The sequence below is a fragment of the Megalops cyprinoides genome, chromosome 25 (genome assembly GCF_013368585.1).
Source record: "Megalops cyprinoides isolate fMegCyp1 chromosome 25, fMegCyp1.pri, whole genome shotgun sequence".
Taxonomy (NCBI): Eukaryota; Metazoa; Chordata; class Actinopteri; order Elopiformes; family Megalopidae; genus Megalops; species Megalops cyprinoides.
This window is the reverse complement of record NC_050607.1, coordinates 17526922-17544997: the sequence shown is the minus strand read 5'-3', so window position 1 is coordinate 17544997 and position 18076 is coordinate 17526922. Positions and strand designations below refer to the sequence as shown.

At 45.0% G+C, this 18076-nt stretch overlaps 1 protein-coding gene across 1 annotated transcript; it reads right to left on the bottom strand.

Moving 5' to 3' along the window:
- Nucleotides 1-678: 678 nt before the first annotated feature.
- Nucleotides 679-8253, bottom strand: LOC118772034 (arylsulfatase A-like). The gene is made up of 8 exons (XM_036520273.1): nt 7752-8253; nt 7263-7503; nt 6658-6876; nt 5931-6100; nt 3966-4090; nt 3002-3129; nt 2274-2376; nt 679-1895 (listed from the first exon to the last, which is right to left on the bottom strand). The coding sequence occupies exons 1-8, from the start codon at nt 7979-7981 to the stop codon at nt 1597-1599; spliced, it is 1515 nt and encodes a 504-aa protein (XP_036376166.1). The 5' UTR covers nt 7982-8253; the 3' UTR covers nt 679-1596.
- Nucleotides 8254-18076: the final 9823 nt, after the last annotated feature.

Sequence of the window (18076 nt, the reverse complement as noted above, 5' to 3'; positions counted from 1 at the left end):
GCAGCTGCTCTTGCGCATATAATTTCATTCCAGTGGCAGGAGACATAAATGTAATATACAGAGCATTTGTGCGTGTCACCAGATGCCACTTCGCCAAATCCGCTGCTCTAGACAACTACAACCGAGCTGTGTAGAAACAAACCTATTTAAACAGGGGACTGTACAGAGTTAGCATTCATAAAGAAGCCAATTGCATCTTGCTAATATATTCCACACAAAAAAAATGTATCTCTTTTGTTTTGTACTCCTGTAAACTTACCCCCCCAGTGTCTTACTTTGATGGAAAAGAGGATTTCAGCGATCTCCAGTCCTGACATGGCAACTCACAACCCCTCCTTCCTCCTGTAGGCACACAACCTCCAGTGGACTCTAGCCCGTATAATCCATAAAGTTGTAACTATGAACACATCAGTTATGTGGTCAGCTATCTAACTTGTATCTTTAAATAAGGACTTGTAAAAAAAAAAAAAACTACTACTGCGTTTATTCACACTGCCTTGTCATGGATTTGGTCTTCTGAATAAAATATATGCTTGATGTCAGTTGCTGTCTGTGTGTTTGTGCTTACTGCTATGTTCGATGCTCACAGACCAAACTGCCTGAAGTGTTAAGCTCTTCTCTCAGTTAAACAGCTTCCATGAAACACAAGACAACTTTGTTTCTGAGTCAACTCCCCACAGTGATTTCACAAAATACATTTTAAGTAGTTTAATAAACATTGCTTACAAATGGAGGGCTTTGCTGTCCAATATTTTTGGACTGATAAGTGAATGAGTCCTTGTGCATAGTTCTCTGAAACCCATGTGTTTCGCTTAAGTGGAGTTTCTCTCAGGTGTTCATCACTTAACAGAATGTGGCCCTGGTTTGATTTGTTTTTCTATCACTTCATGATTCCAGGTCAAGGGCTTGTCCCTGACCTTGTTCTCAGTGACTACATTACCCATAAACCCCCAGGAGAGGCACAGAGCTGACCTTTCCCCTCATTTGAAGCGTCATCACCGGCGGCCCAGTGCTCAGAGGGCTGGCCCACTCCTCCTCATAAGCTGGTTAGTTGTGCATGCAGGAGGCTCTGCTTTTCAAAGACTTGAAGTGAGTATTAAAAGCATATTTGCAGCCTGCCTCCCCAAAATGTTAATGGACCAATTTAATACAGGCAGCCATGATCATATTCTATAACCAGAATTATAATGTATGTAACAAAGAATCTGTGTAAAATGATACAACTCGGATCAAACATGGGGTCATTGGTTCCGATCCTTAGAGGGTCACTGCAATTGGGCATGGTACTTTACTGTAATTGTAAAAATGTAATTGCATTGTATTGCAATTGTCTGTAAAAAGCCAGCAGCAGAATTATTTGCGTAGCAGAACATGGAGAATGGCCAGCACTGTCACCTTCTCTGGGTAAGGCCACCTAATAAGCAATTCAATGTAATTTAAAAAAATGAACCCCCAGACAATGTGACCACTCTCTTGGGTCTGTGGATTGATTCTGTCACAGTGCACAGTCATGTTAGGAATGTTCAGTGCAGTTCAGCTTGGCTGAGTGGTGTGTGCGTGACTGAGCCAGGGGGCGTGCTTGGTTCCCACTCGGGCCTAGCTACAGGCGCAGCAGCTGGGTTTGGGGCTGCAGTCCGGGGTACAACAGGGCTCCAGAGCAGGGTCGGTCCCTTTCCCCACCTGGCTCTCCCCGAACACCATGCCCGCCTCGAACTGCTTCTTCACGTCCTGGATGAGCTGCAGCACGTCCTTGTACTCCGGGTGGTCGGGCGTGGCCAGGTTGTAGTTCTCTGAGGGGTCGGCCTCCAGGTCGAAAAGCAGCGGCGGGTCATGGTACTTGAGGAAGGCGATGATGTGGCAGTCGTGGTCCGGGGTCGTTTCGCTGTGCGCGGCTCCTGGAACCGCGGGGAGAGAGAGATCCTGATTGGTGGCACGACCACTGACACCCTTTCATATTTAACAGGGCAGCACTACATCACATCAGCAACTAATTTAAAACACACCTTGACCTCTGTGAGGAAATGCAACCCAGAGAAAGCACCTGGATGGATGTACCAAGCATTTATAAAATCAGCATTAAAAATCAAAAACAAAATCAGCTTAAGCTGACTTAGCCTGACACTCAGAAAGGAAGAAAATCTCCCTTTTTAAACAGAGTGATCACATTCCAGACCATCCTGGATTGCCATTCATTAATTTTTACACAGTAACAGTGTGGACACGTCTTACTCTGCGTGTGCCATCGTTAACCCCTCAATGCCCAGACAGCTCACCTCGAGTGTAGTAATGAGCCTTATACTTTCCCACCCGCACAGCAAACAGCCCATACTCTTCACTGGGGTCTATGGGGTAATAAAACATCGCCTTCCTCTCACTCTGAAACAAAGAGAAAATGGCACACATATTTCAGCATGTACTCCCACAGAGCAAACTGTTATCCAGCTGCCAAGAAATCAGATACTGAGAGACGTCATCATAAAAAGGTGATTAATCCAGAGGGTACAATAAAGATCTGGGATTGGAAGTGAACCACACAGGCACTGTAAAGACAGCCTTTTCTATCTGTTACTATTTTGAAGGACCCCTCTTGGTTGGGAGAAGCTTCCCTACAAAGCTGAAGATCAGCTATCTCTGCTACTTCTAACAGGACCTCTAAAGTTGTCCTCAGCAGGGTAAGACTCATGAGGGAGAATAAGAGAGAAAGTCTGTGCCCAGGTAGATTACTGTCATTTTATTATTAAATGACAAAATCCCAACAGGGGATTTTCACATTCTTGCTTCTGTGTGTGAACGGCCTGCCATCACCATGGCAATGTGAAACAGCATGCTATATTCCAAGGTGAGTATGCACTTCACATTGATTGCAGACAAATTGTGACTGCAAATGAATTACTTCAATCCAAGTGAATTTTCAAGAGATCAGATAATATCTGCTTGTATGGTATTACGCTGATTACAAATGGAATTACATCTGAAAGTATAAATAGCATTGATTGATTACCGGGCCACCGTTGAATAAGATGTTTCTCATGTCAAAGCCATCCAGAGGCACTTTGGGTAGCTGAGCCCCTGCCATGGCGGCGAAGGTGGGCAGGACGTCGAGAGTGCTGGCCAGCTCGTGAGTGACACCTGGAGGAGCACAGGCAGCCTGAGCAACACTGGGAAAGCATGCCACTAATCTCCGCCCTCACAACACGTTCTCATCTGTGATTGGTCTAAACTTTCTGCGTGGCTGCAACCAATCAGAACACAGAGGGAATTCTAGAGTGAAGTGCTTTCCATGTATCTGAAACACAACTGCATTGTTCTTTCATACAAACAGGGACAAGAATTGTGGCAGGGAGGAGGGGAAGTATCTTCCTGCTCTGGGTTGATTGGTTACTTGCTCTGCTTTAACCCCACTGGTGGTGCCTGGCATAGTTATATGACACTGTTGCAACACAAAACCAATCAGCCAATCATCAGAACACACCTGAAACATACAGTACCTAATGAAAAGCCTCACCTTAGTTTGCATTTGTGGGAAAGACAGACATCTGCAGGGATATAAAACTGGCAGTGTAGCACAGAGGTAAGACGCAGGACTCGTAACTGAAAGGTTTCTTGTTCAATTCCCTGCTGAGGCACTGTTATTGTACCCTTGGGCAAGATACTTAACCAGAATTACCTCAGTAAATATACAGCTGTATAAATGAATAAAATTAGTAACCTCCTGTATGTATGTTGCTCTGAATAAGAGTGTCTGCTAAATGCCAATAATGCAATGTAATGTAAAAATACCGGCCCATTTGACCTCGGAGCTAGTTCTTCGCTTCAGTGTATCACAGGAGTTGAAAAACCCCTTCAAACTGTCCCTCTCCCAAACTAGCACACTTAAGAAGTGACTGAATCACAGCTATGGGAACACAAGGTACAGTTTCCTGTTTTCCTGTAATGTTCTATTGTATCAGAGGCTCTGCATTCACCTGGCGCGATCCTCCCAGGCCAGTAGGCGATGGCGGGCTCCCTCATGCCGCCCTCGTAGGTGGTCCCCTTGCCGCACTTGAGCAGGCCGGAGTTTCCCCCCCGGGACATGCGCATGAGCTCCGGCCTGGCAGGGGGGGCAAACAGAGGGGCTGGGGTTGGCATGTAGACACCCTCCCACCTCAGGGCTTACCAGGCACTTAGGCTGATTCCATGAGGAAATGAAACCCAGGGCTCTACTAAGCCTCTGCTAGTCAACCTTAAGAGCTATTGAAAGGTGCTGTCCAATTGTACATGTTACCTGGGGTTCATTTCCAAATAAATGACTCTTTTCTAAAAAAACCTACAATTAACTTTAAGCTCCAACAGAGTTTAGTATTACATTCACATTATGCTACATATACAGTGTTAGTATATCACATCAGTGATAATGTGAACCCTTTCCATTTTTCAGGGACTAGAACTTGATACATGTTAGACAATAACCAAAAATGTGGATATCATTGTGCTGCATTGCAAATGAGTTGCGTTGTTTTGAAATGATGTCATTGGAATAAGTACTGTCACTGTGGCAAGACATCTGCAGGATGATGTCATGTTGAGCAGCTATCCTGGTAGTACAGCAGGCTGTGTGTTTAAATCCCAGATGGGAAGATGTCATCGTTGTACACATCACTGTAAGTGAGGTTTGTATCCTGACCTGACTCTGTAAAATCCACCTGTATCACACTACATTAGAATGCACACATTGGAAGTTGCTGAGGATAATGATGTCTATTCAGCACAAGCATAATGTAATGTTGATGGCATTCAATCCATTTATGTTGCAATCTGGTTGCAAATACTGAAGTGGCCACTGCTCTTTACACCAGTGTTTTTACAGTCAGGCTTATACAAAGTGATGAAATGGGAACTGAGATGGAATATCGTAAGTGGGCTAACCCTATATTCACACAGATGTCACCAATCAGAGGCCTTATATGCAAATGAAACTGACCGCACCGCTTGTTTTTAACCCCGTCATTGAAAACTCGGCCTGTATTGCCGCTCGTACAGTTAAAATATGCAAATGCAAACTCAACAGACTAGGAAATTGGTTTCAAGCCGCGATATGAAAATAAGCAGCCTCTATCAAGCTGATGTAGAGGCAGGGTATCTGGAGAGCGGTCACACGGACCTAATCTGGGCTGGTTTTCAGCTTCGGCCCACAGAACGGAGCCAAAGGTCCCAGCTCTCATTTATCAGGAACAAAAGCTTTGTACAAGAGAGTGAGTGAGTGACTGAGACAGGGGGAGGGGACCTGCGTTAATGCCGCACTCCAAACTTTACTTTTTTTAATTCCTCTTCAAATGGAATAATAGCTCTCCAAGCAATAAGATGCAAATCTTTAAAGGAACTATGCCAGCCAGGGCAGGAATTAAAAGCCTGCCTTTTTTTTCCCCCATTTTTAATTTAATTTTCCTTTCAGACAAATGCAGATTAGCATTTACACGGGAACCAAAAGCTTTGCGTCAATTTAGAGCCCTTTTTCATAATCAAATGGCGTTTTTATCTGAAGCTAGAACCAATTACTATGATTGCTGAACCACAGTTTTGCTCCTTAGAGCGTAACCAGAGAAGTATGGGCATTTATGACTGATATGAAGTTCACAGTAACACAAAGCAACAGGCTAAGGTCTTGTACTACCAATGTCATACTAAAGGATTTTGGTAATTAAATTCAACGAAATGTAGGCCTACTTCAATTGTGTCACCTCTACAGGATACATCAATACCACAGTGCAGTTACTCTAGCAACACCCCTCTACAGCATGGACCAAAATCATGGTGCGGTTACTCTAGCAATGGGTCTGTACAGCGTGACCCAAAACCAAGGCGCGGTCACTGCAGCGATGCCTATTTACAGCGCAGCACAAATGGAGGTGATTTTTCTTTTCTTTTCACTGGTACCTGCTGGAGAGGCCTACCCGTTATCAGCGGTGAAGAACACGAAGGTGTTGTTGTGGACGCCGCTGTCCTGCAGGGCCTGCATGATCTTCCCCACCGTGCTGTCAAACTCCATCAGGGCATCCCCGAAGGGTCCCCTCAGGGACTTGCCGGTCGTCCCCTTCCCGGCAAACTGAGGGTAGTGGGTGTGCTGTGGAGACATTACATTACATTACATTACATTACATGCATTTAGCAGACGCTCTTATCCAGAGCGACTTCCAGCACAACAGTGTATCCATTCAATTTAATGAGCAACAGTGTCAGACCAGGCTAACAGCACTCCCAGACCAGTGGGCACAACGGCATGTTCCCAACACTGTACCAACCAGATCTTATTCAGCATCTCACTATACCCCTTCAATTCATAATTACATACACAGCAAGGCTGATAAACCAGAGGTTGCCAGTTCAATTCCCAAGTAGCGCACTGCTATCGTAACCTTGAGCAAATAGCTTTGGTAAATATTATGGCCTATTTTAATTATCCAAAATAATGTAATATAAAGGTTTCTTACTCGTAGATTTTAAATTGCCTCATAATGAAGGCAATTCATCAATTAAACCAAATGCTATTGAAACGAGAGCCTCTGTTACATAGAGGCAGTAAATCAAACTGTGCAGCGAGTGAACCCAGGGTCATGTAGGTGGCAATGTGCCCTGCGGGGGGAATAACCTGCTGCGGACGGCTTCCCTGCGCAAACCCACATGTGAAGGGTAGTAGAGGAAGAAGGGCTGCTTCCTGCTGGCCGACGCGGAGATGAACTGCGTGGCGAAGTCGCTGTAGGCCTTCTCCAGGTCGGGGAAGCTGACGGGCTGCTGCCTGATGGTGCCGTTAGCCATCAGGGGCACCGTCACCACGCCGAGGTCACACGTCCCGAAGCACTTGATGTCCGGGGGAAAGCAGGTCAGGTTGTGACAGGGCCCCTAAACGGGGAGAGAAAGGGAGACAGACCGTCATCACTGCGTCACATTGCAGTACACTAATGTGCTGTATGTTAACACGGCTCCTACATTTCTACATATTTGATGATTTCAACAAACTCCTATTAAACAAGCACCCCATGAAGCCATTTCCCATAATTGCCAAAACATGCTTATGGTGTAAGATTCAACTCCATGCTCTGGAATGTGAATGTAACCGACAACTCTGCTCATTCCGCGTTAACGCCCACTGTTCTCAAATACTTTCAGCCTGAGGAACAAATGTGGGTGTTGCTTTCTTGGCGACTGTCATACATATGTTAGACAGCCCTAGTGCAGACTCGAGGAAAACACAATGGCCTTTAAACTCAGTACAGTCTTAAACCTACCTGGTCATGAGAGTAAGGGATCCCGAGATAATGGTCAAATCCCTGATTGGTGGGGAGGAACATTCTGTCCGGCCCCAACCCGAGGTGCCATTTGCCAATGATTGCTGTGGCATAGCCGAGGGGCTTGAGGACCTCTGCTATGGTCGTCTCGTTCAGGGGGAGCCCTCCCTTGGAGCCTGGGTAGAAGACCCCCGGATACACTCCAGAGCGGGTCTGGTAGCGACCCGTCAACAGTGCTGCTCTGTTTGAGGAAGCGTGTATAAGTCATATGATATGGTTTTAGTGCCACCAAGTGGATACAAGTGGTATTACACACAGACTATTGCTGAGGGTGTCTTTCCTGAAATATCTCCAAGAAAATCAAATGATCTGCAAAAACAGTAACGTACAACAGCATAGACGAACAGTTGTTATAATCAATCCTCAATAACTAGCTAATTGGACAGATAAAAAGAGTTGAGTAAGGGACTGTATAGGAGTATTCATTACCTGGAAGGGCTACATACGGGACTAGTACAGTAGAAGTCTGTGAACCTGAGTCCTTGAGAAGCTAATTTATCCAGGTTGGGAGTCAGTGAACTCGGATGTCCATAACTTGCCAAATCGCCAAACCCCAAATCATCAGCGAACAAAAGAATGAAATTAGGCGGTTGAGCACCCACGGAGTTCGGAGGGAGGACAATTGCGAAGACAAAAATAACCAGTCTTGAAAAATCCATCAGTAGAATTTTGCGCAGCAACAGGTGATCCGGATTTGTGAACGACACAGTGTCATTCCGATCACTGCTCAAGTTAACTCTTGCAAACTAGCTATGCTATGTGGCTACGCGAAAAATAAAGATCCTGCGTTTTACTTCCTAGATAACAATTTTCTTACACGGTAACACTAAGCAAGTCTTCGCTGAACTTCCATCAAAATTACTAAGGCACGTTAACCAGTCAGCACGTTGAACAAATTCCAGTTTCTGCTGACATAAAGCTAGCGTTCAGTTTTTACTACAGTACATCATATGACAAAACAATGTAAAGATCACCTGACTAGCTTCCTCACGTGACGACACTAACCTTGGCTTCTGGGAAATGTTGTCCCACTTCCGCTGTCTAAGGAACACGTAAATTTTTTTCCGTTACCATGCAAACCATAAAAATGAATTTCAGGAATTAATAGAATACACATAATTTGGAATACCAGATAAATAAAAAATACACCTACTTTTAGCCTATTCTGATAATGATCAGGAAGATTACCGAACGTGCGTTACCGTAATAGTACAGTTAGATGAGATTTAATTTAGATTTAGTCCATAAAAAGATAAGATCTAATCTCTTGCTGCGGTGGAGATGCAAAGGAGCTGATAGCATTGCTAATCGGTCATTGTGTGACAGGCCCTGAAGCCCTCAGCAGGTGGAGACGGACTTGTGATAGATAATAGTTATAATTGTCTTGCAGGTTGTCTGTCACAGTGATTATTTTGGAATTAAATGTTTACTTTAGCGGGATAAAGAGCAAATGCACACCTAGTGAAGCATGCGGAATGTAGTCTTTCTTCCTTGCAACTGAGGCAAAGGCCTTGACAAACCACTCCCTTACATAACCCCCCCCCCACCACCACACACACACACACACACACACACACACACACATACACACAGCAATCATTTGTCGCTTGGCACATTTTAAAGCCTGTATTGTTAATTTTTCCTGACCCTTCTTGAACAGCTTGTGAGCACTTAAATCCAACATTCAGCCAAGCGGGGAAAAAAAAGAAACAGGAAAAGGAATGGATTGCTGATGCTGTTAGGTGTGAATCTCCAGCTCGGGTCGCGGCTGTCAGGGCTGATTTTCTCAAGTGCAGACCGGCCGCTTCCCTCTCCGCCGCTCCCGCAAATAGCAGGGACGGCGTGCTGCATTCAAATGAAGTCGCCGCGGAGACGGCCGGCTTCTCGAAGAGGAGCTCACAGATAATCGAAAGCAAGGTGTACACAGGGCTGCTCTGACCTTTTTCCCCACAGACGCAGTGTCTGCAAGGTGACATTGCAGCTAAACACCAAACCTGATTCAGATAATTATTATAGTCTTTATAGAACCAATTCAGCTTCCCGCTGCAGTTTTGAGGAGTGTAAGTGGTTTCAGGTGAGAGGTGTCTCAGCCCAGAGTTAAGCAGATCTTGTGAACACAAGTACAGCCCTTTGGACAATGGCTTTCAAGCCAGATTGACTGATAAAAAAGTTTTCAACAGAAAGACGTGCGGTGGAGAGGTTATTATGTGCAACAGAGAGTGAGTCATTTCATAAATCTGGGGCACCAGTTCTTGTGACTCTCAAGGACATAATGGGGCAGTGGTGTAGCACAGTGGTTAAGGAGCAGGAGTCATAACTGAAAGGTTGCTGGTTCAGTTCCCTGCTGGGGCACTGCTGCTGTACCCTTGGGCAAGGTACATATCCTACCTATAATACCTACCTATAATTGCCTCAGTAAATACTCTGTAAAGGGGTAACATGTAAAAAAAAATGAAACCTAGGCCTATGTAAGTGGCTCTGCAAGAGTGTCTGTTAAATGCCAATAATGTAATGTAATGGATAGCATGCCTATGCTGTGAATATTCAGAACATGTTTACCAAGGCTGCTGAATGCAGCACCAACAGTGAAGTAGTATATATTTCCTCTACAGTCTTTTTTTTATAAAAAAGTAAGTCAGAAAACGGGAGACCTGTGCAAGCGCAGACCTGTAATTCTGAAGCCAGTTTAAATATGACAGACACATTTTCCAATTTTCCCACACACTGATCTCCCACTTCAGCGGTTCAGCGCAGTCCTTGTTGCGGGCTCGCAGCCCCGGAGTTGGAGTCAATCTGATGTTCATCCGTGCATGACAGGACTGCGCACGGGTTCTGAGAGATACAGGAATGGAATAAAAGGGTAGTGGAAATGGAGAGACTGCTTCTGGAGAGGGAGTGAGACTGATTGCAACGCTGTTCTCCAGCGTTCTGCAGAATAAGGAAAGGCCAGAGCAAAACTGACGTAATATTTGTTGTTGCATTAATGGGATGACCCAATGCAATGCAATTCAATTTAGATTCACAATTTACATTTGTTTTACCCTGATTTTTTTTACACACCATGTCAAAACACATTCATTCTATATTGGAAAAAGTGAACGCGACTATGCAACTTATGTAGCCAGATAATTCCGGTCTTTATTTATGACTGTATCAGAGGGTCAGAGGTCACTAGGTGTCACAGCTGGGGGTGGCTTAGCAGCAGGGTTTACAATACAGGTGCAGATTTTCTTATGATCAGATGTTCAACTCCTGCATTCCTTCTGTTCTCCATATACGGTTGCAAACAGGAAGCCCTAAATCTGGCTGTGTTAAGGATGTTCTGTTTTTGAACATTCCTTCGTTAGAATATTCTGATTTGCTGGTTGATTGTGGACTCTTGGAGCTCCAGCAGTGGCATACAGAGCTGAATATCTGGTCATAATGTATAGAATATCTGTGATATGTGCATCAGCCCACCTTTGGAGGGTCCTGCCCTGGCCCACCCTGCAGGGGGCGCCGTCTCTGGGCTGCGGCAGTCAGTTGGATGGTGACCAGGAGCTGCAGATCGCTGAAAAAACATGACCATGTCTGGTGCTGTGTCAGGCAACCCAGAGCACATTATACTCTCAAATCAGGGCTGAGGCCGCAGAGAGCAGCCTCTGCTCATCTCAGCCTCCAGGAGAATCCAGGAGCATATTTTTCATGATTCATTGAGTGAAAGAGTGTTATGAAAGTAATACTGCGAGTGCATTTTTACAGTCTGTGCCTTTTTCCATCAGGAAGCATTTTTTATCATGTGAGTGCTTCACTTCCTTAAAGAAAAGCCCCTTTGACACATATAATTATGGTCTTAAAATGATACAATGACTCAGCCTTAATTACTTCGGTCTTGAGACATCTAATTTCATATGTAATTACTGAAGTTGCCTTGAAAGGTTTTAAACATTTAAATTATGGTGACAGTAATGTACCAGAAGAGTTCTTGTGTGTGGATATTCACAGATCACCATAAGCTAATGTAAGTTAAGACCATATATGTTACATGACATTTTCACTAATGACATAGTTTGCCACAGTGGATTGAAATGGCAGTATTTTCAGACAAACAGACATTTTATATCTCTATAATTTCATTTTGGTTTGGCAAATTAGGAGATTAGGATCACCTCAAAACACACTTTTTCACCAGTTCCAAGTAATGGGATTCTCCTTATATCTAAATCATATGTTCCTGTGATGTTGGATACGTGTGTGTGTGTGTGTGTGTGTGTGTATGTGTGTGTGTGTATGTGTGAGTGTGTGAGTGTGGTTGTAGTTGTGTGTACAGGTGTTCTGGAGTATTTGTGTATTCATGTTTATGTGTGAATGTGCTTTAGTGTACATTATGGCATTGTATAGAGATGCTGAGTCATGTTATGGTCCTTTATGGAGATGCTGAGTCATGCTATGGCTCTGTCTCTCTGTGCCTGGGACAGGCTTGCAGACCAGACCTCCCTGTCTCCACCTGATAGATGGTGTTAATTTCCCATTTACTTTCACATGTCTCTGCTGGGCTGACCTACATTCTGCTCACCCACCCGTCCCTCTGCATACAGGAGCTGCAGACAGAGAGAGAGAGAGAGGAGAGGGAGGGAGAGAGAGATAAAGCCAGGGATGTTCATGTGCCCCTGGCAAACATTTGCACTCACCTCCCCTCCCCTTCACTCCACCCTCTGTATTTATCAAACTGAAAAACGCTGTGGCCGTAGCGGTCAGGCAAGGTCACAGGTTGGCAGGGGGTGTGAACATAACCCATCATCCTGAGGACTGGAAGCCCAGCATGCCAAATATACACCCAACACCCCCCACCTCCCTCCCGAAAACGCAGAGCAGGGACCCAGAGTTCTCCAAGCTCTCAATGCTCCCTCCACAATCAAAGCGCATCCTGGTTTCTGTGGCACTGAGAGGAGTGAAATGTAAGCACAGCAATTGGACAGGACTGTGGGGAGGACTGTGCAGCACTGGTTAGCCTGACAGCACTGACTCCTTAGAGCTGCCAGAGTGGGGGAGCTTCTCTCCAGAGAAAAGCAGCATGAACGCTGTCCCCCTCCCCCAGCACCCAGGGTCACAGATGTGCAACAACTTCTAAGAACTCCAACTTTCCTGGGAAAGGTGCCAATAGCAGGTACATAGTTAATGAGACGCAAATGAATTGAATCGTCCCGCCTCCCCCCGTGGGCGCTTTCTGGTTCGAGTCGAGAGTCAAATGACTGGGGAGACGAATAGTGAAGCTGAAAAATGAGATTATTGGTTCAGTGAAAGCTGGTTAAGCAGCAGTTGGTAATGGAGTGGGTTTTGAAAGCCCGTTTTACCCCACTGCCAATGATCTCGGTACACTGTGTGTGTAGGTGTGTGTGTGTGTGTGTGTGTGTGTGTGTGAGAAATAGGTAGACTCTCACCTTGACCCATTCAGTTACATGCAGATCAGTGTGTGTGTTGTAATTCTGGACCTTTGCGTGTGTTTGTATTTGAAGCGTGCCACCTCCTTTCACAAACGAAAAGACGCATGGCCACAATTACCACCTTTCTCATTTTATAAATGGCTTCTGTTGCGTTGAAGGTGAGAGGGCCTCAGGTAGACAACAGTGATGTGTCAGAGAGAAGAATGTGCGCTTATGCGCCAGTGCGGTGTGGCTGCAGTCCTTCATCACTTCCTGGGGAGCCTTTGTTTTTGTGCTGCACAGCATGAACGCTACGCGCTTGGCTGTTGTCTCATTATCTGAAGCAAACCACTCCTTATCCGGGAGTCCAAAAACAACAGCCGGAAAACAAGCACTGCACACGGCCCCCTGGTCGTCTGTATAAAAACTCCAGGAGCCATGTGACTCCTTGCGAGGTGCAGTGCATGCTGGGAGAAAGGTTGCCGGGAGGATATTGATAACCGATCATCGGTCTCCTTAAGCCGCGCGTTCCGCCTGGCGAGGCTCGGATGAATAATTTAGCGATCAGCATGAGTGGGAGAGTGATGCAGCGAGCGACCTCCTCCTCTTGGATGAAGGGCCTGATGAATTATTCACTCTGCGCTGTGGAGTTCCCAGGCCGATAGATCTTCCTTTCTCTGTCCTGCTTTGTTGGTTCAGTGTATCGGACAGCGCTGAGCTGGCCGGCCTCCTGCTGGTAAACCTGGACAGCTTCCTCATCAGCCTGGTCTAAAATCCAATCCACTGCTCCTCTTCATGAACAGGAGCCTATAATTCCCACCTCTTTTTCAATATTTGTCATAGTTGCTATGGAATTGAGAGATCTGTGATCTCATGACTGATATATATAGTAGTATACTTTGGCTCCCTTGCCTAGTCAGATTGCACAAGGTAGCTTAGGGTAGGGCTTGAATAGTGTGATGCTCACACTCACTGGTCTGGGAGTGTTGTTAGCCTGGTCTGACACTGTTGCTCATTCAACCTGAATGGTTACACTTCTGTTCTATTGTGCTGGAAGTCACTCTGGATAAGAGCTTCTGCTGAATGCAATGTAATCTAATGTAAAATATTCCACATAGGTGAGAAGATGCACTTGTGTTGACAGCCAGCTGTGTGATTGAAATTTGAACTTCGGTTCCAGTACATATGTGTCTAGTTAACACCACTGAGCGCTTCCTGATAAGAAACCATGGCAAACGAACGTTTCTGAGGAGGTGAAGTGTCCGTTGGCTGCAACCAGGAATCAAACGCTATAGGGACTACACAGGGGAGTGAAATTATCACACCTCTAAAATGCCAAGTCATCCGAGAGCAGCAGGAATGCACCTCCGCATGCTCTCTACCCTACATTTCTCATTATTCATCCAAACCGGTATTCCCTCATTCGCAAGAGAAGTATGAATTTCCACTTCCTGTGAATTTGTGCTATGCTATGGCTACAGTAGGGCTGAATCAAAAAGGGTATTTTGTAGATGTAATGTAGACTCACCTAACCCCCCCCCCCCCCCCCCCCGGACTTCCCCAAAGTCACAGGCTCTGTCTCCAACACAATGCTGCAGAGTGAGTCTGAGGCAATTGACACAGTATTCACTAATGCACGGCAAAATATGAGTGACAGAGAGTCCTACCACTTCTACTGTCCTTTGATATCTCTCTTACCTTTATATTATTATGTAGACGCTCTTATCCAGAGCAACTTATGAAAACTTGCATTATGGCATTGCCATAAAAAGAACAAGAGCTGTCATAAGGTTTAAAAACATATACTACTAAAGCCATTTTCTAGCCAACAAGCTTGTCCCACCACAAACCGTTTACACTGAGCTTCTGCCAATATCTGTGCTGATTTCCGGATTTACTACTGAATCTGTCACACTGGAAATATGAATGGGTGTCTACTTCACATACTGAGGTTGGAAAGGTGATGTCAAAGGCACCTGTGCCATTACAAAGATATGAGAGTTTTATTGCTATGATAGAAAAACCCTCTGTTTTGGCCTAATGGACACTGGGGTTCTTCAGTTCTAGTGACTTTTGGGTGAAGGTTGAGGTTGCCCAGCTTTACTGAACCTATGAGCAGCGAGTCATCAGGTTGCTTAATCGCAGGTAGGAACAGAGAGGGGAAAGGAATCTTGTCATTTATACTCAGGAGGAGCGTTACATCATATCCTGTAAGTAAACAATCAATTGCTTCTCATACATGTTTTATGTGAATAGGAACAGCATATACGCCATTATAGTTGTGTCTTTTGCAGCAGTTCCATTCAATACGCCACAACTTCCGTGCAGAGTCCCTGTCATTTCAGTTCACTTCACTGGATACTGTGGCTGGCATGATGTGCTAATGACAGCACAGCGCTCAGAGATCCTGATCAGCTCATCTTTTTCGCTCTCTCAGCGCGAGCCCTCCGGTTTGGCCCATTTGCCGCAGTGGTCCTCTGGCTGGATGTGGAGTTATTTAAATGTCACGCCGTAGTTCATCAGGGGAGCGAGGCTCAGAGGATCCTGCCACTTTTGATACAGAAGTTTAATGAATGGCTGCCACGGGGAGACTCGGGCGGCGTCGCGGTAATTTGGTGGCTTTGACCTTTCTCACGCGCAAATGAAAAAGCTGTCAGCGGCAAATGATAAACCGAGCAAGTGGATGCCCGTTAGGGGGTGTTTGTGTGCAGGGCCTCGATACGGGAGTGACACCAGCCACAGGCGGCAGGTGACATTTTATTAATGACTACGGACCTGTGCACGCTGAGTTGCGCACATGCAAAGGCCAGCAGATGCAGTGATTCACCACTGATAAGGTTTATCAACTAATGAGCAGCAATGATTCCAATTAGTTTTAATAAGCCATTGATTTAATAATTTACAAAGGGACAGTTAGTTTATTACTGCACAGTTGTATCATTAAATGAGTATTATATCTGTGAAGTGAACTAAGCATTTATTATATCCTTCAAAACTGTTGGTACACTATTCGATGGTCGCTGACTATGAAATGAGTGTCACAGGGTCAAAGGGATGATGGGAAGTGTAGTTTTTTGATCAAGAAGCAACATGTATTTACATTTACATTTACATTTTATTATTTAACCGCTAAAGTGCGGGTGTTGCGTGTGATTGGCTGAGAGGAGGGGTAGGGGTGCAAAACACTGTAGTCCTCAGAACCCCCAGACATGCCAACTGAAGTTAGAAGCTACAGCTCAGAGGGAGCAGAAACAGCCAATCAGAAGAGTCCAAATAATTTCTGAATATATTTCCCAAATGCTTGTCTGGCTTTGCAGGCATTCCCTTACATCTGAACTATAACACAATGCCTGTTTAATTGTGACATTAGCATGAGCCAATGTGCATTGCTGCTCTTGCTAGTTTTCATGCTATTCTGCATATAGAGCCATACTCAGCTTGACTTATCTACCACTATCTGTTATCTGCCATTATCAGATTGTTGTGTGGGATCTTTTGGCTTTCATAGCACCCCAACAATAACATGTGGCACACAAGAAATAACAGTTTGTGGCTGGGATTTTTTGGAGTGTTGAGAGGGCTCTTCACAAGTTTACTCTGAGACATTCCCAGGAAATATTTATTCCCACGATTATGTATGGCTGTCTATGAATGTGATGTTCTGTTGTCTTCTGTCCCCATCACGTTTCAGAAGTGAAGAATAACACTTTACCAATGTCCTGTAATGAGCATCGGGCAATCACACAGAAGGGGAAGGTCAGAGAACTGCACTGTGTCAAGATACTGATCTCCAAAAATGATCATTTACCATTTATTTGGCAGGTGATCTTATTCAGTGACTTACAAGGCTAATATAGCAAGATATAAGAAATGAATATCCCAGTAGCAGCAAAAATAACTAGAACATACATAGCACATATATGTAAGAATAGCCAGTGACATGGTGTATGAGAATCCAGCTGAAAACTGCAGCAGTGATTGTTTCAGTGTATGTTTAGTGCCTGATAGTTATCCTTAAGAGAAACTTGTGTACATCGGTGCTAGTATGACCATACAGACGATAATAATGATCAACAAGAACAACATCCCTTCTGTATCAGTAGCAATAGAACTGGGGACGAGACTGAGAAGACAGTGTTTTCATTCAAAGTTCGCCCAGGAAAGGAAAACTGCACTCACTCTGTTCACTCAAAGAAGGAAAACTATTCAGATTCATCATTAAACAGCCTCTATCTGTTCCAAAGTTTATGAATGGAATTCAGTACATGCAGGGGAAAATGTATATCATTACTTGAGTCGTTTAAGAAAGCGAACCAGTGACAGGTGTTATTCAGCTGTTACAAAGCCTGGCCGTCCACACAGTGAGTCAGACGCCCTTCAGTGATAACCAGCATGGTCTCTGCCGATTTGATGCAGCCCTGTGGGCGGAGCCAAGAGGAGAGGAGAGACACTAATGACCTCCCCTGGCGTGTCACAAAGAGTGACGTCGTATCTACTGTGGAGTGACAGTGTGGGCTGGTGACCCTGGGTTGCACTCGAGAGGACTGTTCCTTTGCACTCAGGGAGCTGCCCACATGGACAGGAAGTGGGGCGGGTAGCATTGTGATGCAAATCGCAGCCACTCGGGCTGAGAGGGCGGGAGGGGGCGAGTCCTCAGCTTCAATAGCAGTGCTGCTGCCGGAGAGGAAGCAGCCAGGTTATGACAGCCCCTTTCGTGTTTCCCACCTGACCTGGTCTCACTTCTCTCTTTGCTTCTCTGTCTCATGTAATGAGCTCGGAACACTTGACACGATCTTTTGATTGAATACTACATACAACTGCATATCTGGCACAAAGTATGCACCATTGACTGTCCAGCCCCTTGACAATTAGCAACACGATTTGCCTTTGTTTTGTGATCTTACGTAATTCAGTTAAACAAGCACTTCTCTCCAGCCATAGGCCACATTGATAAATACAAAAAATACTGGTAACCTTGCAAGAACTGAGTTGGATCTTTTTTCCCTGGATATATACTACTGCATGGGATAAAATTGTACTGGGTTACTTTGGTCAGTTGAAACCAAATGAAATTCCACCATGGTTCAGTCATGTGACTTTAAGGGAGGGTGGAGACAGGCCACTGGATTCCTGCATGAATGACCCTACAATAGATCATCTGCATGAAACCTGATGCTGAGACCCTGGAATGACCATATGTGTCAACAGTGGTAGAGTCAAAGAAGTTAAGAAGGTAGAAGAGAGGGAATTTGGAATTTGGAAGCTGAAATCCAGCACGAATCCAATGTCCTCTACTGAATAGTAGCAATGATAAAATATGCAGTTATGAATTTCAGTGAGAACTCAAACCAA